The 27237-nt window shown below is 37.6% G+C and overlaps 1 protein-coding gene across 8 annotated transcripts in view; it reads right to left on the bottom strand.

Annotated features, from left to right (window-relative positions):
* CDK15 (cyclin dependent kinase 15) overlaps window positions 1-27237 on the bottom strand; it is a 92794-nt gene that overhangs the window by 31905 nt on the left and 33652 nt on the right. For all 8 annotated transcript variants that reach the window (XM_019726820.2, XM_074340201.1, XM_074340174.2 and 5 more), the window contains 4 exons: window positions 22047-22170; window positions 20259-20379; window positions 9996-10089; window positions 3367-3430 (listed from right to left, as the gene is read on the bottom strand). In XM_019726820.2, the coding sequence (XP_019582379.2) occupies window positions 3367-3430; window positions 9996-10089; window positions 20259-20379; window positions 22047-22170 (403 nt within the window). The remainder of the gene's footprint in view (window positions 1-3366; window positions 3431-9995; window positions 10090-20258; window positions 20380-22046; window positions 22171-27237) is intronic.

Here is a 27237-nt window from a genome sequence, read left to right as displayed (position 1 = left end):
AAGCCCAGCTCCAGTTCCCCGCCAGTTTGATTAATGTGTCTTGGCTAATTGTGTGAAGGATGGCAGGCCTTTAGCAAGTGTGACCAGCTTATTGTTCAGCCAATCACAGGCGCCTCAGTTAGCATGTGAAAAGGGGGTGTGTTGAGGGGGGGAGGGTGAGTGTTCTGGCAGCTGAGTCAAAGAAGGAGCATTTTGGGGGGTCACAGAGCAACACCCACTTCTTTGAGGGGATGTTACTATGCTCTACTAAACCTGTAAACCTCTTACTCAAAGCACTTTTTTTTCTCCTCCCTCTTTTTTCAAGGAGATCTTTTTTTCCCATGGTGCAAGCAGGCAAGACACTGGCTACTCTGCAGATGGAGTTCACGTTCCAGGGTTTTTAATATTTCACTTTTATATTTCTGTTAGAGAATGATCCTGCTGAGAGTCTGAGAATCCGTGCCCGTCAGAATCCCCTCTCTGACACTTGGATATATTGCTCTGAAAGCTATCCCAGGAGAAAAGATTAAACAAAACAAAAAAAAAGGCCTACTTTTCAAAGCCTACTTCTCAATCTGCCCACATCAAAATAAGACAACTGGCCCTTTGAAGTAGAGGACACAGAGTTCTCAACCAGCTTGCTTAAAATGGGGGGGGTTAGGGGAGGGAGTGAGGGGAGAAGGAAGGAAGGAAGGAAGGAAGGAAGGAAGGAAGGAAGGAAGGAAGGAAGGAAGGAAGGGCTAGTCTCTAAAATTATATATCTCTCTTACATTGCCCAGATTTAATCGGGCACAAGAGTCTGAATTGATGGCTAGAAAACCTACAACCCTGCTCACTAGGACCCCAACCTCAGAGAAATCTGTTCAGCTGGGTTAGGTTTTATTTTAACCTGTACAAAGAGAAACTGCGTTGTCCTCCTAGATATAGTCCAGACAAAGCCTGGAAATGGCAGAGTGGGCACAGATGGACACTGGATGATTCTCCCAAGTTCTGAGCTCTCTGGCTTCCTCAAAATTGTTGTACCAACTGAATTCAAAGCTTGGGGGCTCTTACTACTACTTAGCAGGAAAAGGAAAGGAATGGAAATTTAGTCCAGAATGGTGGTGTTAATGGTTCTGTTCAGTGACATTTGTTTTGGCTCCCATCCCCTCTTCTGTTCCCTTAATCATTGGAGTTCAAGGGCGAGGAAGCAGCAGCAGCTCACAGACAGGGCTGGGTGGGTGGGGTGGCTCAAAGTGACTTCTTGATTCACCTAGGGGGATGTTCCTGGAACAAAGACGTGGATGACCCTTTTAAAACATAGTCTTTATGATTGAGTTATCAATGGTATCGACCCCATGCCCAAGATACACTGGACTTTAAAGATTTGCAGATACGGAGTTGCCATCCATAACCTTAGCCCATAAGCTACACACTGCTCAAGCTCACGGAATCAAGGCTCACAAATGAGCACCCCATTAATAAGGAGAGCTGGTGATAGAGTGTGAATGAATAAATACAAACCCAAGCTCTTAAAAACCCAAGAATAGAGCATATCCATCTGTGCAGACCCAGCCCATAACACAGTGCCTGGCGGATGGTAGGTGCTTAAAAATTTTTGACTCATTTGAATTAAATTGAATCCTTACTACAAAAACAATGCAAAGTATGAACCCTATTGATGTTGTACCTGGAGATTTCTCTTCATAAATAAAAAATTGCACATTACTTTGAAATGACAGCAAAATGAAAAATGCAACGTATTTCTCACTGTTTTATTGGAACCCAGTTACCTTATTTAGTACAGAATCTGGCAGGGAAGCATTTTAGCCAAGTTTCTTTCATTACTGTTCTCATCAAGGCATTCTGTATTAAGGAGCTGTTTATTTATTGCCTGAACCAACCTGAAACCCAAATGTTTAAAATTTGAGGGAACGGCATAAGCTCACTGTGGCAACTTTGAATGAACATTATCCAAATTGTCCTCTACAACCCATCTGTGACTTTGAACTTCTGCTCGCATCCATGTTAGGAAGCTAAGGGGTCCCATTTTCACTTGGAGAGTGGGTAGGGAGAGGTATAGGCAAGGTAGGAAAAGATAAGAGCCAGGTTCTTCTAGAAACCATGGCAACTGGGGATAGGACCTGCTGCAGATTGGATCATGGTCTCCACAAGAAGCCTTTTTTCTTCTCTATCTCAGACCAAAGGGAAAAGGCACTGTTCTAAGCCCAGTGGCCAGACAGCAACATTTTTCTGCAGGTGCTAAACTAGCAAAATAGAAATGGTAAACTATTTGTAAATGAACCTAAAGCCATTTTAGCAATGCATAGGGGCATTCACAAAACAGCTAAAATGATTTTTGCAGTTAATCTTTAGCTTGCTGTATGTTTTCCATAATCCTGTTTGGTTCAAGATACTTGATTCTTATGTATAGCTGTTTGAGAAAAAATATTAGATGCTGGAGACGAGAAGAAGAAAAAAAAAATCCCTAGCCTCCTATGACTTTTGTTTTCCTCTTTAATCATCTTTTTAATCTTTCTACAGTTTCTTGCTCTCATGAAACACTTCCAGGCTAATCTCATACCAAAGTTAGTAATGACAACAATTTGGGAAAAATGTATTTTTAGTAATGGGACAGGGTAAAACTATAAAGACTAGAAAATGTGACTTGGACCATATTTATCCTCTTCTTGTCCTTTTCTGTATATAAAATATCTATCTCCCCTTTAATCCTGCTAGCAGAAGTCCAGCATCTGATACATCCCTTCATCCTATAGCTCACTGCGTGTCTCCTCCTTTCTGTCTTAACACCCTTGATGTGACAACTGGGTAATCTGTCCCTTCAGCCATGGCCTTGGTACCATTACTAAAAGATTCCCCATGGGCAACACTTCCGACACTACCAAATCTACCCTAGGAACCAATCTTGGAGGACCAAATATGTGACAGAAAATGACCAAGTATCAGGTCTAGAGACAAATGGATGAACCCTTATATAATCTAGAGACAATTTACATGGCTTGTCCTGGGTCTAATGAGCCTCTATTCCCCTCTGTTGTATTAGCATATAAGTCAAAAATAGCCATGGGGCTCAAAAGTGAGCCTATCTTTTGAGTTGTTTCTTTGAGATATTGGGTATTTGGAAATGGGTGTGGGATCCACAGTAAGTCATTTCAAATTCTTACTCAGTTTGCTACTTGTGCTTTACAGAGTTGGGCTACTGATCTAACCTCAACTACTACTTCAGTGTCCTCCTTATAAAAGGATTAGTCAGGGAACATATGAATCCAAACATATGTCTAGACCTATCTTCACTATTGAGTCAATTAAAAAAGAAGGACACGCTGTGTAGCCAAATCTCTCACACAGCTAATTCTCAGAGCATTCAGAAGCTCAAATCAATATTACCTGGATTGTAGTTAGGTAATTTGGAAACTCCAGGCCAGGTATCCTCCGTAGGGACTCCCAACACCTATATAAAGCCAAAGAAAGACAGAGAAAAATGAGGGGGGAGACAAGGTGGATGAAGCAGGTATGAAGGACAGATCGGGGAGGACCAGGAAAGAATTAGATACAGGTCACATTATACCAGCTGATGTATACAGGAAAGAAACTTCAGTGGTTCTATATTTGTAGTTTCATGGGCAAAACTATAGTATATTCCTATGGCCCTCTGACAGTTAATTTTATGTGTCGACTTGACTGGGCTCAGGGATGCCCAGATAGCTGGTACAACATTATTTCTGGGCATGTCTGTGAGGGCGTTTCCAGAAGAGATTAGTATTCGAATCAATAGACTGAGCAAAGAGATCCATCCTCACCAATGAGGTCAGGCATCCTCTAATCCACTGAGGGCCCAAATAGAACAAAAAGGTGAAGAAAGGGCAAATTCTCTCTTTCTCTTCTTAAACTGGGATGTCCATCTTCTCCTGCCCTCAGACATCAGAGATCATGGTTCCCAGGCCTTCAGACTCTGGGACTCACCACCAGCAGCCTTCTTAGTTCTCAGGCTTTTTGGCCTCAGACTGAATTATACCACTGGCTTTTCTGGTTCTCCAGCTTGCAGATGGCGTATGTCAGCCACCGTAATTGCATGAACCAATACCCATAATACATCTTCTCTCTATATATCTATATATCCTATTGGTTCTGTTTCTCTAGAGAACCCTAATATAGGTCCTGAGCCTGTATCTTCACTATCTCACTTTTCTGAGGCAGATCATAAAACCTTGCTTAAGGTCATATTCTCATCATTAAATATCTATTGCATGACCACCATACGTTAGGATGCTATGGTAGGACTTGGGATATAAAGAAGCAGGAGTTACTATCCATTTGCCTTACATCAGATGAATGAACACACACACACACACACACACACACACACACACACACCAGAAGGTACTTAACAGCTTAAATTATGCCGTCAACATAGGCATTCAGCTGTTCTGTGATGCGCTCAAATTAAAAAGGGTTCAGATTACTGACCTTTAGGCAGTGGAATGTTGGCTAAAATGATCCCAAACCTAACTCTAGTCCTTTCTACCAAATTCATCTCATCTGCTTGTTTTTTCTGTGGCCCAGCAGCTTGGAATATGGTATTTGGTTTTTAACTGGTGGATCACAACAGTAACAACATCACTTGATCATAATTGTAACAACACTTTAAGGGTTTACTTATATTTTGGATTACCAAATTGAAGCTCTAGTTTTGAATTAATATGAAAATGAAAGTCTTTTGGAGTCCAAAGTCAAAACATTTCAAATTTTGGCTGATGTTGTTTCAGTGAGTTCCCTTATAGGTATCATCTTATGATTCTTTTAAGATAATCATAAAAGCCCAATGTCAGGGGTGGCTGGCTGGCTCAGTTGGTTAGAGTGCAGTGCTCATAACACCCAGGTCACCAGTTCGATACCCACATGGACCAGTGAGCTGCGCCCTCCACAACTAGATTGAAAAAAATGACTTGACTTGGAACTGATGAGTCCTGGAAAAACACACTATTCCCCAATATTCCCCAATAAAAAAAAAAAAAAAAGCCCAATGTCAGGTAATCTAGGAGCTAGAACATTGTTTTTGTGAAATATTAGTACTTTTATTACATGACTACAATATAACTCTTAGAAGTATATCTCAAAACTCTCTTTAGAAGCATCTCTTGTAGAAAGAGTTTAGTGAACTCATTTGTAAAAAGCTGTATATAGATGCCAGGCCAATTGTTATGGTAGGAAGTCAATTGCCCAACAATTGACTCATAATAATCAATGAGGAATCCAGAATCTTAATATCTACCAGCTTGCTGACTAGGACTCTGGCTCAGAGGTAAACTTTGTGGTATTTGTTAAGCTTGTTCTCAAACAAAAGACACTGAAGCACTATTCTCCTTCATATAATAATAATAATAATAATAATAATAATAATAATAATAATAATAAAAAAATCATGCCACCCAGTAAAATCTTCTTTCTTTGATCAATTCCCTAAACAAACTGAAAAGCTACTGAGAGGATTATAAGCTTTTCCTATCCACCACTCTGAGCCTAAGGGAACACTAAGAATCCTTGAATCCATTTTGGAAAACCAACTGGACTAATTCTTTTTTGTAGGAAAGGTCCAGAGGATGGGTAGCTAATTCCTCCTTTTTAACCTACCATCTTATGTATTTGCACAGATGTGCATGTAAACAAGTGGGGGTGATCCATATGTACCCACACGTCTTCTGTTGATTGGCAAAACACAAAGAAAAGAAAGCAAAGATAATGAACAGAAAGCAATAAAGGAAATAAATAATGGCCACATCCATATTTTTTCTAAGGTGAATATTACCAGACTTGTTGGTTACTTTGTATTATGTTTAATCAAAGCCAACAAAATGGATACCAATAATTTTTAAATATTATGCTAAGAGCTTTAAGCTTAAGATTTTAAAAGTTTGAACAAAAATTCAATATCCCTTATTTGGAAATCTGATGCTCATTTCTATTTGAAATGCATTGAATTCTTTTTCACTTGAGAAAATTGGTAAATCTTCACTTCACTGTCTGGGAAACTGAAAACCTAAAATTGTTGATTTACTCCCTCCCTGAAGGCTCTTAAAAGGCAGCTAGTGAGTGCTATATTTGAAACCACAGTGGAGTGCAGGGGCTGTTTTCTGCCTTTGTTGGAATGGAAACTGAAGGCATTTTGATTGATGTATTTAAAGTCTGCACAGTTTATTTTATTCTGATTTTAGAAACTCATCGGGATTATTTGCTAGAAACACTTATTGTGAAAAAATTGATCAGAAAGCAGTGACAGCTACTCAGATGTGAACACACACACACACACACACACACACACACACTCACTCACACACTCACACACAGGTATTTCAGAAAGATGGTAAGACAGATTCAGGACTTCTCATCTCATTATTTCTTTATTCCTAAGAGTGAGCTCTCGGGATAAATGTAGAGGAAGGTTGTGGTTAGAGGTTGGAAGCTTTAGAATGGACACATTGCTTTCAAAGAAGCCATTCCTACATCCAGTATCATAGAACTGAAAATAAATTTCTTATTTTCATGTGTGTAGACAACGTTTAGTGAAACACAAATTCAGGAGCTATTTGTAATTGTTTACATTTCTAACCTGCTTGAGATGCAGTAGTACTAAAGACAACACACTGCTGAATATGGTGACTTTTCACTTTGTCCTCAGAGTATGGAACTACAGATGTGATAACAAAACTATGGCCTCCATCTCCTTTGACAGGACCAGGAGGGAAAATGGGGTATAATGAATCTGACCTTGGTGCCCAAAAGGATGGCTAAGCAATATGGAAACATCTCCTTGATCAGTATAGATTGAAAGTCAGCAATGAGCTATGTAAGTTGTCATACTTGAGAAATAACTATCTGGGGTGGGTGGGGAACCTAATAAACAGAGAAGAATATTATGATTTAAAATAATGGGAGCTACGCTATTCCTTTTACACTTTGTTGAAAGAAGTCACAACTTCTTGGAGTCAGAAAATCAAATACAGGTAGTCTCCAATTTACTATGTTTCAACTTACAATATTTTCAACTTCTATCATAAGTCAAGGAGCATCTGTAACATTTAAGACCCTGGAAACCCAGGGAGGTCAGTTATCTGACTTGCTCTACCTCATAACTTGAAGTTAGTGCTGGGGTTAGGACTCATGTCTCATGACAGCAGGCCAGTGTTATTTCTAATATGTTTACTTGTTTTAAATTTGTAATGAGATGTCATAAATGTCAAAATAAAGTCCCTTTGATTGATTGCAGTGTGATAAGGATAATGGTAGAAAGAACATGGCTTCCTGGGCAGGACCTGTAAAACTGATTCGTTAAGACATGTTTGTTTTTGCTGCATCACTCATGTTTTGATACTCTATGTCCAGATTCAAGTCCAAATTCTTTCATTTACTGAATTAACTAAAACATCTAAAGATGGCCAGTGCCAGTCAGCAGGGCCAGTCTTGGAAAGTTGAACCAATAACTAGAAAGCCATCAGGTCCTGGGAAATGTCTAGCCCATTCTTTCTGTTCTACGATTTCTAAGTACTGTGCTAAATACAAAGAACTGTAAAGTGGTTGCTTTTAAGAGCATTATTATTTAAAGATAGTATGTAATATAAAAAATCAGTTTTCATAACTTGTCAACTATCCTAATAACACACTTTATTTCAATATTACAATTTACATCAATTCCCTACACACACACACAATTTGTATGTGTTTCACATGTATTTATTTATATGTCACCCTTCACCCCACCTAGACTGAATACTTGCAAGCACAGATCATTCATTTTTCTTATTTTTCCCTTTTTTTCCATGCCTTGTAACTTCTTCCAAGACCTTGTAGAGTATTTTATATGGGGAGTGCCCCAAAAGTGCTGTTTACTGATTAAATGACTAGGAAATACTCTTCAAATGTGTTAAGGTGATTGCAAGGTCAGGTTTAGGTAGTGTGAATTGTGCTTCCTCTATCTGTGAACAAGAAGTAATACTAAGTGATAGAACAATTAGGTTATATGTCAGAAAATGCTTTTTAGCCTGACATTATTGAAATATGTCTACAATAATAATTTATATGAGAGAGGAAGGCAGCAAATATTTACTGAGCACTTTTGGTGCATGGTGCTTGTTATACATTTGATCTCATGGAATTCTCACAGCAAGGTTAGAAAGTCATTATCACTAGCACCGTTTAACAAATGCGGAAACTGAAGCTCATAGCGACTATATAACTTGCCCAGTTCTTTTAATTAGAAAGTGTCTAGAATTCAAACCCAGGTCTTACAACTCCAGTGTCGTTATTACATTAGGCTGCTTCCAGCTTAGAGGATGTTATGGCACCCAATGATGCTGTTTGAAGATAGTATTTATTTGTTTTGCAGGGGAATTTGAAGAAAAAAATCTTTTGGATTGAAAAATGTTTTCTTAGTTTGTGACTGCTTCCCAATTTTTCCTATGTCCACCCCCCGCCCCATGTTTCCATATTTCCAAAAGAAACCCCCATGTTTCCAAAAGAAAATTTAAATGGCAGTGACTAATCTCTATAAAATGTTTTAATTTCTCAAAGCACATTTTATTTTAGCCAGAAGACAATGTCTTCTGGATCATGAATCTATAGCATTAAACTGATTTGCATAGAATTTCTTCATAATCTTGAGCTAATGACCTTCCATATACTGGCAACTAATTCTTTTCAATTTTCCCCAATATTCCCTAAAAAGTTTAAAGTTTTCCTCACCACCTTTATGTGTGCATTAAAGATAAACTCAACTTTATTTTTTAATAAATGAAGGACTCCAAAGTGGGAATATAATTTGAAAATGAAAATTTTATATCATTTCTGGACAGGCAAAAGTTTGGGGCTAGTAAGTCAAAATTGTAAAGGAGTTTGAGAGAAGACAAGTTTTCTCACCTGCACATAAAACCCCACTCTGGCAATATTTCCCAAGATACCCACCTCAGAAGCTGTTAGCAAGTGCTCCAGATGCCTGCTTAACGCAAGCAGGCTTAAAAAGGAGCAGGATCCAGGATAAAAAGTGATTTTTAAAAACTCCAGTTTATTAAAGCACTTTGAAACATGCTACAACATGGATGAACCTTGAAAATGTTATGCTAACTGAAATAAACCACATATAGAAGAAAAATACTGTGTGATTCCACTAATATGAGATACCTACAATAAGCAAATTTATAGAGACAGGAAGTAGATGAGAGGTTACCAGGGGCTAGGAGGAGGGAAGATGGGGAGTTATTGTTTAATGGGTACAGAGCTTCTGTTTGGGATGATGAAATAATTTTGGAAATGAATGGTGGCGGTGGTTGCACAAGAATGTGAATATATTCAATGCCTGTGAACTGTATACTTAAAATGGTTAGAATGGTAAATTTTACATATATTTTACCACAATTTAAAAAATCACCAAAAAATGAGAGAGAAATATACGGACGACTAACATGCCATGTAAGCTACAAGGGACACAAAAATGAAGTACATAATGGTTCAAACGAGGAAGGGATAAGTAACGAATAAAAAAATAGAACCACATACACAAAAGCATGTTGACACCTGAGGAATTTGGTTTTGGAGGAGCATGATAAATATTGCACTTCTCTCACACTAACTTGGTAAGCCTTGTTTTTATTGGAGTTCTATGAAAATTTAGTGTCTTGTCTTCAGTTGACAAAGATCCAGGGCCAAATATATGGTAGAATTAGAGCTGGGGGTGATAAGGCAGAAAAATGCTTAAGTAGTAATGGCAGAAATTGCCCAGGGAGGTTGAGACAGTAATAATAGAGAGCAGGTAGATTCATGGGCTGCTACAGGACGACCGGAGGTTTTCTGACCACTCATTTCCAAAGTGCTTATTATACCTGTGGCAAATACCACAGTTTCCACAACCTTAATATATGTCTTAATATCTCAAAGCAGATGGACTGCGTCATCCGTCTCTAAGGCAAATTTGGTTCAAAGTTTGAAATGCAGATATTTCTTCTTCCTAACAGAAATTCTTCTCTTACCTCCCAGATCTTCTCCAGCTGTTCAAGGATGTTGGAAACCCCAGGAAACAAAGGTTGACCCTGGAACATTTCAATAAAGATGCAGCCTGCACCCCTAGCAAAGGAAACAAGAGTTAATCCAACACTTTCAAGGAAACCATACATGCAAAACTGAATTAATAGCATTCCTTCTCCCAAGAAATATTTTGAGGTCAGTTAAATAGAGCCACGTGCTATTAAAAGTCTTGAGAAGTCCCTTCTCAACCAAAAATAAGAAGAGCCTTCAGCTCTTTGTTAAAATGGAATGCAACCAGCATTTAGAAACACAATGTAGATAGCAAACATTTTAACTCATTCAAGTTCATTAACTATCCATTTTATGAGAAGAGGGAAAAGTACTGAATCTCCAAATTGAATACTCTTTTTCACTGAATCTAAGATGCTATCATAAGAGGCACCATTATTGTATGTGCTATTAATAAACAAAATACCTGCAAGTTAAATTATGACATGATCATAACATTTCTTTTATACTTATTGAAAAGGCTGTTAGAAATTTAATTAGATCATTTTATTATGTGTCATACTTGTACATGCAAAAAATGGACCATTAAGTGAAAGAAATTGGTTTAGGTACTTCTAAAACTTTTTCACATTCAGCATTTGACTCAGACACTTTGATGTCTGTGTTTATCCATGGTATCGTCCTCTATATCAGGAGTCTGATGACACAGCATGTCTTAAAATAATCCATTAAAGAACTAAGAGTCATTGGTGCTGATCTCCTAAGCTGACGTTGCAATTACATAGAGTTAGCCTACTTTTGACTCCTGCTTAAAGAATCTTGCTAAACATGTTTGATTCATTCTCTCTCCACCACCGTTCGGTTCCTAGGGGTTAAGAAAAAAAGAAAAAGAAAAAGAAGAAAAGAAAAGCTCTCTTGTCTGCAAGACTTTCTTCCAAGTCACTGACGGCTATTCTGCAAGTTTTGATGCTGGCACGTTTGATGTTCACACATGTGCAATGGTAACTACAGTCACAACTGCAGCCTGGCTGATGGCTATTGTAAGATGCTACTGATTGTAAGATGCATCAAGAATGTGCATCTTAAAATAGAATAAATAGGGTGAAATATAAGTGTTCTTTCCTATGTAGTTGAACTGGAGGGTAATTCCTGAGGGATAGTAAGGAGTAAGATTTATTTTGCTAACAACGCACATTTTTATTCTTATAAGTCTTTTGAGTGATAAAGGTGGTTCAGGTGACAGATTACAGAGATTATCCCCATGGTCCAATACTTTGACTCTTAAATCTCTTTCATGATAACATGTAATTTTGCAAACTCCTTTAATCATCTTGACATTTTTTGTGTGGCATGATAAAGAAAAATATTTAAGTAAAATATTTAATTATAGATCATCATATTAATATAGATTCATTTAAATGTGGTCTTTAACATTATTCATATGTATTTATTACATATGATAAATTTTTACTTTTTCCACCTGACTATAGATACACGTTATTTAATTTACTTTAAATTGATTATGTAGTAGAAAGTAGATTTCTTGATAAACAAATTAAGAATAATTTTTATCTTGTGTCTTGTTTGGGGACAAACTATTTTTTTAAAAACTTGAAATTTAATTGTACTGTATCATGTCAAAAGAGACAAAAACTATTTTCATGAGGTAATAACTTGATTTGCATTTAAAATAATCAACTGGCTTATTCTTAGAATTTCGTATACATATAAATAAAAGATATCATACTGAGTTTTGCAAGCAGATTATTTTTCCCCTCAAACAATGGGTTGTTTTTATCCCCAATTTTAAAAAAGCCAATTTGGATATAAAGGCCACCATATTTACTTTCTATTGATTTTTCATGTACAAGAGACATCTTGATATGTGATACAAGACTTTTGATCAGATAGATGTAACTTAAAATCTGGTGTATAATATCTTGAGGTAAAGTTTTAGAATTGTTGTCATCTTAAAGCGTCTCATTAGCTTGTCTTTTAAACATGCATGTTCTTTTTGCTTCTTGTCTTTAAAGCAACAGATATAAAAAGTGTAAATTAAACAATATATGGAGGAGAATAAAAGTAATGGAAAACTGTCAAATGGTTAAAAATCATCCTAGTTGCTAGCAATGGTCAACTACATGATAAGCCAACTCAGAAACTGAGTTGGTGAATACCAGCAAACAGTCTCCACCCACTGCTCCTCATGCTTTCTCTGTATGTACTTGAAAGGCCACAAAGTATTTCATTTTGAAGTGAAAAAAAAAAAAAAAAAAAAAAAAAAAAAATATATATATATATATATATATATATATATATATATATATATATATATATATTTATGTCTGTGTGACATATATGTATGTCTGTGTGTGCATTAACATATAGGTAATTGTTTATTAATTGATATGAAATAGAAATGGAAATGTACTAGGTTTTGAAAACTTGAACCAACCCTCCATCCAGTACCCTAACACCTTCCAGAAACCTCAGGCACTCAGGAACCACTAGGAGGCCTGAGGGCATTTTAATTAAGGTTCAGAACCATAATCGTTGCTAGGTTTAAATCTGTAGTCCACTTTTTTCTCCTCTCCTCAAAAAACTTTCATTGTTTATAAAAAGCTTGTTGCCTTTTCATGTCTTTTCATACGAGTGGCTGTAGGGAACCAAGAAGGAAGTCCTTTTCTTACACAATTTTTTAGTGTCCTTCATCTTCTACTCCACTGGGCAAGTGTACAACATTATGCAAAATATGCTGGAGAAAGCTGGAGATTAATGCCATTGTGCAAGGACTACAAAGCGTTACGGAATAAAATGCTAATATTCGGTTAAAATTCTTCATTTGCATTTGTATTGGTACCATATTGGCATTCTCTTGAGTCTTCCTTTTTAAGCTCCATTTAAGGAGAGGTTAAAACTTTTCTCACCAAACAAACCTAAAGTCTAAAGTTATAGAGTGTGTGCATAGCCACATGCATACGTGCACTTAGAACACTTATAAGACAAACAAAATTCCTAAATCAATTATATTTTAGTACCTGGAATATCCATAAGACCATAAATATCAATGCATTGGTCTATGCCCCTTAAGTTTGAAAGACAAAAGATGTTTCCTAGGTGTAGCATTGTTCTTTAAAAACTATAAAATTCATCTTTCTATTAGTTTATTTGTTCTTCAGAACTGTTTTATTTTTTATTTACTTCATAAAATGTCATTTTTTTATTTGCTTCTTAAACAAGTCATGTGGCTATCATCTATTTTGCCCACCCCAGACTAGCCTTAAGCAAACATTTTAAATATTCTGAACATTCAGGTCCAGACAGGGAACCAGCTCCTATTTCCTTTTATTTCTGTTTTGTTCTGAAATCTTTATTCCTATGGCTCTTCTTACCCTACATATCTTTAGGTTTCTCAGAGGATTTCTGCTCTGTGGGGATACCCTTGAGGCAGCCCATGTAGATGAAGGGGAACTTCACACGCAGGGAAAAAAAGACCTGATGGCATCAAACAGTGAATCCTTCCAGAAAGGAAAGATGCACTGGGCCATTTTATTGCTCCAACTGTGGTTCTTCAGTCAAGTTAGAGAAACAGCTTACATGTTTTCTGCTTTTTCTGGCTTTCTTCCTAACCTCTTCTCTATTCTGAGCATGAACAAATTCTTCCATAAGAGAGAAAAAGATTCCTCAAATTCCTTAGGCAATCACTGGGAAAATAAACCAACTCAGGAGTTTTGGGTTTTTGGAGGTGCAACGAGCATATAAAAATGTTGTTGGGAGAAATGAATCAGTATTTCATTTTTAACTGTTGAAATTAATACAGAACAACATAATACTGTATGTGTCAGTGACATGACATTTCCATTTGCTTTTACCTGGGCCACTGTTTATATCTGGAAGTTTGCAGTGAGAAATCTGCAATCTCTCAGGCAGGGACAACTTTCTGTAGTCCTAAAGCCAGCAGCTTCCTGAAGTCAATTTTGAATAGATGACTTTGTGTACCAAAAGAATCCTTCTTTAAAACCCAGTTTATCATAACATGGGTTAGACTTGAAAACATTATAGCAAATGAAATAAACCAGATACAGAAGGACAAATGTATTATGATTCCATTTATATGAGGTACCTAGAATAGTCAAATTATATAGAGAGAAATTAGATTGGTGGTTACCAGGGGCTGAGGGGAGGGAGTAATAGGAAGTATTGTTTAATGGGTACAGAGTTTTAGTTTGGGATGATGATAGGTTCTGGGAATAGATAGTGATGATGGTTGCACAACAATGTGAATGTACTCTATGCTACTGAATTGTACATTTGAAATGTTAAAATGGTAGATTTTATGTTATGTAAATTTAAATGCAATATATGAAAAAGTAAAAACAAAAACAAAACAGTGTAATCATCCAAAAATATTGAGTTTTTCTCACTGAAGTTGCTAATGGAATCTTTAAAGGTCTGAAAAGACAGCAGAGACTGAAGAAAATATGTTGTGGGATTAGAAAACGTTGGTTTTAAGTGCTGGGAATAACTAATATGTGATACTTGTAGATTTTCTAATATTTAACCACTTATTCTAGACCTCCCACTGACCCTGCTCCCACCAGGGCGGGTTGTGAATAAGAGGCTCTTGCAGTACCCTGTTATAATTAGTTTTAATAAGACGAAGGCTCTAAAGCTCACCCACTGTCATCTGCCTCATAAAAGGCATTCAGTTTGAACCCTATGGAATTGCATGGCCTAGCAGAATAGGATTTTATTTTCCTTTTCTTCCTTTGTCAATTGGAAATCTTATCCCTATTCACTTCCTCTCTTATCACTCTGAAACGGGGAAAAAAATGGGGGGAGGGTCATCCCAATGTAAACACCCAATATCTAATAATTATGTAGAGAGTGAACAAATACAGTTAACCCAATGGAAGATGCCTACTACTTTATTTCTACATTACTTTTTGAGTTTTACTGGGCAAACAACAACAATGATGGAATGAGTAAGAGTTTTAATAATTTTAATTTAAAATTGAATTTTATTTTGTAAGTGTCATCATTATTCATGGTTAATGAAGCACTTATCAATGGAATAATGGAGAATATGCAGCAGAAAGGTAAGGGATGCACAGTTTAGGAGAGCCAAAAAACTGGGCTGGGTGACGCAGTCCTAGCCTTGGAGGAAATTACCCAGAACGTAGCACAGAAAATTAAGGAGACAGAAAATATGAAAGAGAAGATAAGAGCTATGGATAATAGAAAGATGTGGTCTAATAATCTTTTGTTGGAGCTCAAGAATGAGAGAAGGGAATAGAGGCAACATTCAAGAGAAAATGGCTAATGAAACATAAGAACTCATAATTGGAAGAAGCACAATATATACCAAGCAGGGTAAGTAAAAATAAATCCACTGGACACCTTATAGTGAAAACTGTATAAGAACAAAGGCAAAGAAATACATTCAGAGAAAAGGAGACATCACGTGCAAAAGAAAGACAAAAAGGCTAAAAGAGAATTTCTCTACAATTAGGCTAAAAGCAAATTTCACAACAGCAACAATGGAAGACAAAACAGGGGAATGATATCTTCAAAGTTCTGAGAGAAAATAACTGTCTATCTAGAATTACATCCCCAGCAGGACTACCTTTCAACAATGAGAGTTTATCTTAAGAAACAAAAACAGAGTTTGCCAACAACAGGCCTAAACTAAAGAAAATTCTAAAAGATTTACCTCAAAGGGAAAGAAAAGTTATTCCAAAAGTAAGATCTGAAGTGCATGAAGGAATAATGAACAGTTTTAAATTTATTTGCCCTTAATGAAAATAGCTTCGAAGTAGATGAAGCAAAAAGGGATAGAATTATGACAAATCAACAATATAGCAAATAATTTCAACACACCTTTCACTGAAAAGTTAAACAGAAATGGAAAATGATATAAAGAAGATTTGGATAACACAATTAACTCCATGAATTTTTGAACATTTGTAAAAGCCTGTACCCAAGAATTCGAGAATATATATTCTTCTTGAACACACATGAAATAACTGCAAACACCGATCATATATTAGACCAGTGCTTCTTACAAGGCCAGTGCTTCTCATACCATCTTTGGTGAAATACAAAGTTTTTCCTCAATTTTTTGCTAATTTTTAACTTTGAAATAATTTCAAGCACAAAGTTATAAGAACAGAAGAAATAATTCCCTTATGCCTTTCAAACAAATTCACCAATTGCCAACATTTTGCCATTTTCCCTTCATTATTTTATATCTATCTATCTATCATCTATCTAGCACCTAGTTTTTCTGAAGCAGTGACGAGTAAGTTACTGATACCATGACTCTTCACCTCTAAAAACTTCCACGTGTATTTTCTAAGAAAAAGCATTCTCTTTCATAACAACAGTGCAATTATCAAAATTAGAAAATTTAACACCGATCCAATACCACAATCTAATCCACAATCTATATTTAAATTTCACCTATTGTCCCAATAGTGTTCTTTAGCTCCATTTCCCCCAGGATCCAATCTAGGACCTGCATCATGTTTAGTGGCATGTCCCTTAGTTTCCTTTCATCTGGGACAGTTCCTCAGTCTTTATTTGCCTTTTAAATCCTTGACCCTGCAGGGGAACAGAAAACGCCACCCCAAAATATGCCACTTTGACATAAAGATTATTTTTAGCTGAAGGCAACTGAGCAAAAGCAAACATAGGATGAGCTCTATGCTTCCCCTTTCTGCCTGAAAGTAGGGCATAAATTCCCCTTGTGATGTCCCTTTATTCTCCTACCCTTCCCATAACAGAAGGGGAGAACAACCTTATCACCAGAGACAGAGATGGCACCAAGAAGAAAGTACATAAAAAATCTTTGCTTAGTAACCCTTATCTAATATTAGGGTCCCCCATATCTTTACTTTCCTGCAATTTATGGCCCCTGAAAAGTCCAGAAGCCCCTTTCCTTTGTCTTGTCACTTCTCTACAAATGCTTTGTCTTTTGTCAGAATGGTATAAAAGCCTCCAAGCCTAGCTGCTTCTTTGGGGGTTTTCTCTTCTTTCTAGGAAATTGCCTCCCTTATTGTCATAATATCAAATCAAATTTCCTGCTTTTCTCCTGTTAATGTGTTTTTCATCAGTTTATTTGCAGGCCCATCCACTGAACCTAAGGGGAAGAGAAAAAATTCTTCCTCCCTTACAAACTTTTTAAAGCATACAGGCCAGTTACATTATAGAATGTCTCTCAAACTGAGTTTATCTGATGTTTTCTCATGATTTGATTCAGGCTATGCTTTTTTTTGCAGGAAAACCTAAATGATATTGTATCCTTCTCAGTGCATCATATTAGGAGGCACACGATGTCAGTCAGTTCCATTTATTGATAATATTAATGTTAATCATTTGGTCAAGGTGCTGTCTGCCAAGTTTCTCCACTACAAAGTTACTATTTTTCCTTTGTAATTAATAAGTAATTTGTGGAGAGGTACTTTGAGATTATGTAAATATCTTATTCCTCACCAAACTTTCCCCTCTAGTTTAGCATTGGTGATTCTTGTTTGAACCAATTACTATTATATTACAAAATAGTGATTTTCTAACTCCATCATTTCTTTTCCAGTTAATACTTGGCATTTTACTGTAATAAGAAGCTTTCTTTCTTATCTATCTACCATCTAGCTATCTTTAACATAGACATATGTATTCTTATTTTGTTCAACGGGTTATAGTCTATTACTCTATTTACGCTGATACTCAAATTTACCAGCTCTGGTTAGTGGGAGTCTCTTCAAGCTGTTTCCAGTGTCCTTTTGACATATTCCAATCATTTTTTGATCACTTTGTAAGAAAATGTTTCATCCCAACAAGATATTCCTGACCTATCTTGTACTTTCTCTGCCCTAGCCTTAGAATCGATCATTTCTTCAAAAAGCCCTAATTCTTTTTAGTAGGGAATAGCATTAAGAAATCAAGGTCTGCGTGGCAGACCAACATGTATGTAAGATACAATAATAAATTTCTTTATTAAATAGTGAACTAGCAGAATCAAATCCTCTTTGAGAGAACCCACCTCATTCAAGGCCTCAAAAAATCCCACAAATGAAATTCCAAGAAAAACTAGTATATTACTATCAAAAACAACTAAACACACATGGAAAAAAGATACCATATGCAAGAACCAAAAGAAACAATAAACAATAGTAATAGACTTACAAAGACCTTTACTCTAATTATGTAAGACCTTAGAGAGAAATTATAAAACTTTACTAAAAAGCATTAAAGAAGAACGCAAAACATGGAGAGATATACCATTTTTAAAAACTGGAAGACAATATTACAAAGGTGTTAATTATCCTCGTAGTGTTCTATGATTTAAATGAAACTCCACTGAAAACTGCACTAGGATTTCTGATGAAACTTAAAACACTGAATCTAAAATTTAAATGAAAAATCAAAGGGGAAAAATAGCCAACATATTCCTGTGGAAGAATAAGTGGGGAGACTTGTCCTACCAGATATCAAGTATTATTATAAAGCTATAGAAAGTAATACAGTGAGATATTGGTACAGGGACAGATAAATTTACCCCAGTTGAAAAGAATATAGAGTATAGAAATAGAGCAAAGCATTTCTGGAAACTTGATGATATGTGAGAGATTTGACACAGCAGATGGCAAGATATTGGGGTGAGACATTTGGTTAGCATACGAGACAAACGTCAATTTCCACTGTATTAAAGGTTGATGGGAAAGGGATACAAGTAGATCTGACAGTATTGGTTTTTATGTTCTAATTGTTACATTAGGTGGTGGGTTCATAGAGCTTATTTTATTATGCTTCTTAATCTATATCAGGTTTCTCAATCTTGACACTATTGACATTTTGGACTGGATAAATCTTTGTGGGAGGGGGGATGTGCTGTGCATTATAGGACGTTTAGCACCATTCCTGGCCTCTACCCACTAGTTGCCAGTAGCACCACCTACCTAGTTGTGAAAATACAAAATGTCTTCAGACACTGCCAAACATCCCTGGGAAGCAATATCGACCCTGGTTTAGAATCACTTAGGTATATATATTCTTGAATGTTTTAAATGTTCCATAATGAAACAAAGTTTAAAAATAATGAGTAGAAATTTCTACTGTGAAGAAGAACTAGGAAGTGATCATTAAGAGCTGAGAAAGCCAGAGCCCATGGAAGGTTTTGAAGTGGCAGTACCGAGCAATGAGAACTGAGTGTCGGGAGGCTTTTGACTAGCAAGTATTACTTCTAGAAATGGCATCAGGTATTGGGAATTCAATGACTCCAGATACACTGGAGGAAAATGTCTCAAGTCTTTGGGAAATTCAAAAGCTTAGTTTTTAGCCTTTTAGGATACTGTTTAATTTTTTAAAAATCTATTATTGATTTTTTTAAAACAGGGCCTTCTGTTTATATATGACCTTTTAAGGTTTTAAAGAAAGTCCATATATTTTGTTACCTTTGAGGAAGTAGCTACACGGTCACCACACATCTAACTGTGGCTCCCAAATGACTGGGATATTTCAGGAATAAGATCTAGATAATATAACATAGCTGCTCTAGGAATGATGAGTGCCTGAGATCCCACACTCATCACCACACCCCATTAATCCAAGAGCCTCCCAGACAATGTGGTTCTACTTGACAGCATCTATCTAGTCCTTATACTCGCACTGCAGTTCCATTTAACCCTTCATGGTGAGAGTTCATTAACCTCATTTTAAAAATGGAGAGACATAGAGATAGAAAGGATAAATGATTTTTCAAGATAACATAATCCAGAGTAATTGATTAGAAATAAAATTGCCATAACAATCAGGTCTCCTGAATCTTGGTTTTTATGCCTTTTTTCTGAATTGTGTTTGGGCATGTGAGAGCACATATGCACAGATGAGTGTGTGAGTGTGAGTGTGTGTGTGTGTGTGTGTGTGGTTTGGAAGTGTATGTGTATTTCTCTGAGGACAAAGAGAAAAGACAAAAAGGATTGGAGAGAAGAGCTAGGAGGAGAAGTGTGGTAGAAAGGGTACAGGAATCAGAAGATGCCTTGGGCAAGACCTCTCTGAGTCTCAGTTTCTTTAATTGTAAAAATTTGTAGAATGATTGGAGAAATCAAATGTGATATGTATTTAAATGCACTTTATGTTCCTATAGACAAATATGATTGTCATTAGAATAATTATTAAAAATGTAATACAGATAATAAAGTAAACCTCAAGGGCAGGATGACTCACATTTTCTTCATTATTTTGGCACTAGTTCTTACCATATGTCCAGTTCAGAGGAATATTCAGTGGCTCCCAGCAAGGCATCAGGAGGGCGGTACCAAAGGGTCACAACTTCTGAAGAGTATGTCTGGCTGGGAATGGACTTGGCCCGAGCAAGACCTGACCGAAGGAGAGAAGCACAGAACTCATTGTCCTGGGCTTTCCTGGAGAGCCACAGTAATATATTCTACCAAGGAAAGTATAACTAGCTGAACAAACAATATTTTAAAAATAATACACAAACTCTGGATGCTTTTCATAGAGCTACTGAACTATCTTGATCTTTGTGTACCTCTACATCAAGTGAATTTCTCCAATTCTGGCCTACTTTGCAGCTAGATGTGGCCTTCCTGGCCGCTAAGTGTAATGAGGTGATTAAATTCTTACCTATATGATATGAATAGAAGTGATGTGTGAACTTCCAAGTCATGCACTTATTGGAGGGGTTAGCATGCCTCCCTTTTCTCCTTCCTCCAGGCTGTAATGAGAAGGAGGTGGCAGCCACCTTGAAATATGCAGTTAGGGCAAATACCCAAGGGATGGAGGGGCCACATGACAGGAAGAACCTGGGCCAAAACACCAGGAGGCCACCTTACAAGTTCTAACTGCTGAGGTCAGAAGGTTACATGAGAGAAAGCTAAGCTTCCAGTGTGTTTACACCTCTATAATTACGGATCTCTGTAACAGCACTGGAACTCAATTCACACTAATATGGCTGCCTCCATTTCTGTAGTCCAGGAATCCCCAGTTAATTAAAGGGTGGGGATTGCTAATTCAAATTTGTTAGTTTGTTGGGAACTTTGATGAGTCATTTTCAAGTGATCCTCTGCAAAAAGAGTAATTTTGTCAGTCAGCTAATTATCTTACAGAATCACATGATCTATAGCTGGGAAAAAAAACTTCAATAGATGAGTTGCTGTTGTGGGGAATTGATAAATGAATGTCTGTTAAAAGCTTACATGTCCTTATGAAAGCTACTATCTCAAAAGAAAGTACTGCAGCTATAGTAAAACTATCTGACATCTGCCAAACAGAGAAGAGTTGTTCCTTAGCTCACATGGAACCAACTTTTCAACAAATATTTACTGAGCACTTACCAGGCACTATGGATACAATGATAAGCAAAAATGGACCCAGGCTGCCTTCATAATGTCTAGAGCCTAGTGGAGGAGACTAAGCATCACACAAGTGTTTGTGTGTGTGTGTGTGTGTGTGTGTGTGTGTGTGTAGTTATAAACTGTGATATGTGCTAAAATGGAAAGATACGGTAATACTCAGGGGAAATCTGCATTATTTTGATGGGAATAAAAGCCGCAGGTACCCATACAGTCACACCTATATAGATACATAGGTGAGCAGGAACAAGTGTCCTGGAGCCTCCATTCCAGCAGGATTCCATCCTACAATCTGGGGTTAACTGCTTTATCCTGCCATCCTGGGTAACCTTGATGTATCCTGATAGAATCTGTATATCTACCTAGATTTAGAGAAACCTACCAAGTACAGTTCACTCTACAAATGTCTCTATATCAAAAATGGCAGTGGGCTACTAGAGGTGCTCACATTTTAGGACCTGATTAGATTGAGGCTTGATGGAATCCTAAAAAGCTACCCCTCTCTCCCTGTTTCTTGCCTCACACTTCCTATACAGTAGTTTGATACCTCACAAAGCATCGTGTTCCCCAGGTCTCTACTTTTCAAAGCCCAGGCCTCATCAATGCTTTAAACACGTACACACAAAAGCATCATTGTTCACAGCCCAGAAAGAGACTAGAGAGGCAGCTTACCAAAATCAGCCAGTTTGAGCTCTCCCAGGTGACTGATGAGTAAGTTCTGAGGTTTCAGGTCCCTGTGAAGAACGTGTTGGTGGTGGATGTATGCCAGGCCCCGCAAAAGTTGAAACATGAAAAGCTGGAAGGAATGAACACCTTATCTAAGCACATTTGAGCCACTACGTGTTGATTTCTCCTCTAACTCAAAAATAGTCATCCGAAAGACTATAGTAAAAGTATCTCTTGAGAGACAAAAAAAAAAGAAAAAAGATTTTATATTAAGAGGGGGAAAAAAAAGACAAGGAAAGTCAAGTAAGTAGACCATGTCATAAACAAAGGGATTCAGGCTTTTCCTGACATCTCATTTCTTTGGTATTGAAGGAATTATCTTTCCTTAAAAGTCTAAAGTGAAACTTTGGAATTTCCCTTGGAACACTAGTTATTGATTTAGATGTGAGAGATTTAATTTTTTTTTCCCCACTGATGAATAAGATCAAAGTTGACCCAAAAATTATATTCTAAGGTTTACAACTGCATAAGTTTTCCAAACTTTCTGTTATGAAACCCTTTTAAAAACACCAAACTGGAAAATATATCCTTAGATGAGATAAGGAAATAAAGGAACCATTATCTTTTTTAACCTATTTTTAAAATCTTGGGTTCAAAGTTGAAAGCAAGGGAAATATACAGTATAGATTAAAAGGGAAGAGAGACCAAAATAAATTAGAGCAATAATAATAATAATATTAATAATAATAGAATAAAGAATAAATAGAGAAAAAAAGAAGGGGGGTGGGAAACAACAGGAAAAATACATTCTGGCCCCCAATTTTAAAATGTTGCATGTGATTATGAGCATAGAAACCAAAGACATTGATAGATTCCCACCAATATATTAAGGAAAAATAATAATGCTAGTTTTCCAAGTGTCTTTTGCTATCGTGCAGTGCAACTGGCAAGTGAGAATTCAAACACCACCATCATTACTGTTTACAAAGACATATGCCAATTGAGAACATGTTCTGGCAGTTTAGAAAAGAAAGGGCCAGCCCCAGTATTCCTGTGGACACAAGCAAAATAGTAGATACAAAGCTGTGCGGTTAAATCTACTTTTTCCATCACATCTTAGAAACTGGGAACTTCAGAAAATGCTAGGACCTGTACTGACCTAACAATGACATGGAGACATTGGAGCCAAGTTAATGAGCAGCATGGTCTGACGGAAGCAGAAGCCTGGGGAATTTACCTACTATAGAACAGCTGCGGCTGCGTAGGTCCCATGCAGGTCTCACATCAGGTTCACAAGCTCTAATGCTATAAATTTCTTGAGACTCCTTTTTCAGTTGTTCACTGATTCTATGAGTATTCCCAATGCTTTCTCTTCTTGGTGCTTTAAACACACATAGTATTCATTTTTCCATTCATCAAACAACTAACTAAGCTACCAAAGCACAGAATTCTTATATCAACATTTAAACTTTCCAACTGGTTATAAATATAAATGTTCATGGAAAAGACAATATACAGAACCAACTTAAATTCCAGGTAAAAGATAACATGCCATCATGTACCGGGGGTGCCAAAAAAATGTATACAAGTGGACACTTTGGTCAACGTTGCTCAAGCAGTAGTTTGCCGTAATCAGAAGTGTCTGGACGCTGATGGTAACCACTTTGAGCATCTCTTGTAATTGCAGAAGTCAAATGTGACTTGTATTCATCTTTTGTTATCGGTATATATTGAGTATTACAATTTTAATATAGTTTTCTTTTCTTAAAATGTATATACATTTTTGGGGCACCCTCTGTATGTTTTTCAATGGGAAAATACTAAGGAGAGAGGGAGATGGAAATAGGTGAAGGACAGAAGACAGAAAGACGGTGACCTTAAAGGAAGGAAGGGAAAATAACATTTATTGAATGCCTATCACCTTTTGTAATCCTCAAAATAACACTGAGAGGAAGATAGGCTTGTCTTCAATTTGCCAATAAGAAAAATAGCGCTCAAGGAAACTTTAAAAATATGTCTAGAAAGTGTCCAGGCCAGGTCTTCAATTCAGACATGCCTGACTCCACTATACCAGCCTGAGAAGCTGGAGAATAAACAGAAAATTAAAACATGATAGGAAAAGAGTCAGCTGTGTGAGTCAGAGACAGAGCTTCTCAGCAGGCCTGGCTGAAATGCCTTTCATGTCCCAAGGACAGCCTGTTCTCATTAATTAGTCACACCCACCTCCCACCTTCTTGCTCTCAGTCCCTTTCCTTCCTGGCTCCACATGTCTACAAGCATTTGTAAGTGGTAAAGCACTGTGGTGTTAAGGTCTGGTATTTCACAGCCACACTTCTCAAAACTGCACTGTGTGCGGACTAAACTCACCACCCACTCACTCTTAAATCCCTTAAGACCTGTTCCTTCAACACTGCTGAAGCTTCACCAATAATAATCAATCTGATGGTGTTTTCTCAGTCAAAGTCAAACCTGATCGTGGGTAACTCTTTCCAGTGAGGCTTCCCATACCGTAAGGACTAGTCCTGTTTCCAACACAATGAGGCTCTTGGGAACAAAATGTAAATCCTTTTGGCGAGTGCCATCTAGGCTAGGAGTCCCTCAAACCACAATCAGATCAGTCAGCCAACTGCTTCAAGGAAGCCCGAGTCCTTTCACTCACCAGGGATCCTTGGGGCTTGTTCTATTAGAAATCTGACATGGGCAAAGTTCACTATGATTCCCAGCCTGTCTTCTGTGATCAATACTCAAAATGTAAGCCTCTCTGACTAATCTTTTTCCTCCCATAAGCGCATCTCCATACTGCTCTGTGCTTCCTCTCATTTAACCCAGTATCCATCGTTCCTTCCTCTCCGAAACCTTTTCACTGTTCACTCTTCACTCATCAGTCCTGGTTTTAAAACTCCCTCCAACCTCACATCTGATGAATTTCCTTCTGGCTCCTTTCCTTGAATGGGTCCTTGAGTTCACTGCTTGCCTAGCACTGTCTAGTAGATGCTAGTTTTTCTACAACTTACTCAGACCTTTGATCACTGTGAGGTGGGGTCAGCTGCCTCCCAATTTCCCAACACCACTTCAAAACCATTACTTCTCTACCATTGAGTAAGAAAATAAACCCTGTTGCTTGGACTGTCTTGCCATCAGCTACATCTTCTTCTACTCTTCACTCTCATCCACACAACTCCTTACCACTCCCCGTCATTCACTCATGACTTGGGCACCTAAATCATGGCTGTTTCTTCCTTGACATCAGTGCCCATGTGAACAAACTCCAGTGATCTGCTTCTTCAATCAGCTTCAGCCCCTCACTCCTCACTCCCAGGGTCACACTGTGATCTTGTCATTATATGCAACTGTTTGTGCTCTCAAAGGTGAAATTCACCCCCCATAAAATGGCTTCTGCAATGGTCATGTCATTCGTAATGCTGTTTACCATAGTCACCAATGCCTTTTTGCCATGAAAATTCAATGGATACCTCTCATTCTTTTTCTTTGTAGCTTCTGGCATTGTTAACCATGTCTTCCTCCCTGAAGCTCTCTCCCCTTGGTACCAAAATCTTTTCCTTTTTCTCCTACCTCCCTAACTGTACGTTTTATAAGTTCCACTTCCTTTGCCATTCTCTAATATATTGATATTCCTTAGGGCTTCTCTTAATCACTATACACACTCACCCTTAGCCATCTTATCCAGAGATTGCCTCAATTAACTGCATTCTGAAGATTTCAAAATCTTTATCTCCAACCCAGATAGATCTCTTTCGTGAGCTTTAGACCCACACAGTCTGAAGTTCAGCTGGACATCGCATAATCACCTCAAACTCAGAATGTCCAAAACTTAACTCACTGTATCCCTCTAAGATCTACTTTCCCCCTGTTTCTCTGTTTCAGTGCATGGCACAATTCCCCATCTAAATACACACAGCTATGAAAATTATTGCTTACTCTTCTGTTTCTTGTCATTTCTGGCTAAGTAATCGATCATGTATGTCCTTTTTCCTCCACCATCACCTCACATCTGCATCACTGTTGTACTGATTAGCCTCACTGTCAAGGCTGGAACCCTAACAGACACGAGCATTTAGGGGATGACTAGAAGAAACGGGAGTATGGGGTAGGAGTAGAAAAAAAAAAAGGAGTGATTCACGGGACTATAACATTTCCAAAAAAAGTATTTTTCCAATCTATTCAGCACAGTGTCTTCAGAGTGAGCTTTACAAATTGAAAATCTGTATTTATCACTTCCTTGTTTAAAATCATTTAGTGGCTCCTCATATGAAATAGCATAACATAGCTGGGCCCTTCATGCTCTGGCGCCTACTTCTACCTACCTCTCAAGCCTCATCTCTAACCATCTCCAACTCTGTTGATTCTAAACTCCACCCTTACTGAATTATCTTCAGTTCTTGGAATATACCATGCCCTCTCTGGCATCCCAGCATTTTCACTGCTGTCTTTACTATGGGGAACTCAACCCTACTCCCACCTGCTTTGGTTGGATAACTTTTTCCTTTCTGCCTCCACATGCCCCTAATGCATCCCTCTACTTATTAGTGTATTCCTCACAAATCCACAAAGTTCTTGCAGCCATGTATGATTTTTCAACTGTATTCTTGGTATCTGGGACACTATCAACCATGCCCTCCTAGGAATTTTCTCTTCCCTTGACTTCCACAGAAATATATTTTTCTGGACCCTTTGCATTCCTAAAAGCTGCTCCCCTTTGTCCCTTGCCGTCCTGTTCCTCTTCTCTTGCCCTACAGGCAAACGTTCTATCATCACTCCTTTTCCCTTTGCAGGTTTGCTCTTTTGGTTGTCCACTCTCTTGTCTTTAACTATAACCCCCTGTGCCAATTATCCTCACATATGCATCTCCAGTACATATCTCCTTCCTGAGCACCAAGCTCCTCTTCAGCTGCCTGCTGCTCATTTCCCTTTAGATATCCCACCTCAACTAGGTAATCATCATTTCCTCTTCCTCTCCAAACCGACTTCTCCTATTTCTATTAAGAGAGCTATAATTTTCCTGATTGATCACACTCAAAAGCAGTTTTGTTTGGCTCCACCTTTTCCCTCCTCATGCCTAGTCAGTCATTATGTCCCGGATGAACTCTTCTTTGTTTCCATTTTTCACATTCCTTTTCATTCTTACCTTCACTACCATAACGTAGGCCTTTATTACTTCTCACCTAGATCCTTGCCA

The sequence above is a fragment of the Rhinolophus sinicus genome, chromosome 17, assembly GCF_057876585.1.
Source record: "Rhinolophus sinicus isolate RSI-liver-muscle chromosome 17, RSI-T2T, whole genome shotgun sequence".
NCBI classification, from domain to species: domain Eukaryota; kingdom Metazoa; phylum Chordata; class Mammalia; order Chiroptera; family Rhinolophidae; genus Rhinolophus; species Rhinolophus sinicus.
This window is presented reverse-complemented; position numbering and strand designations above follow the sequence as displayed.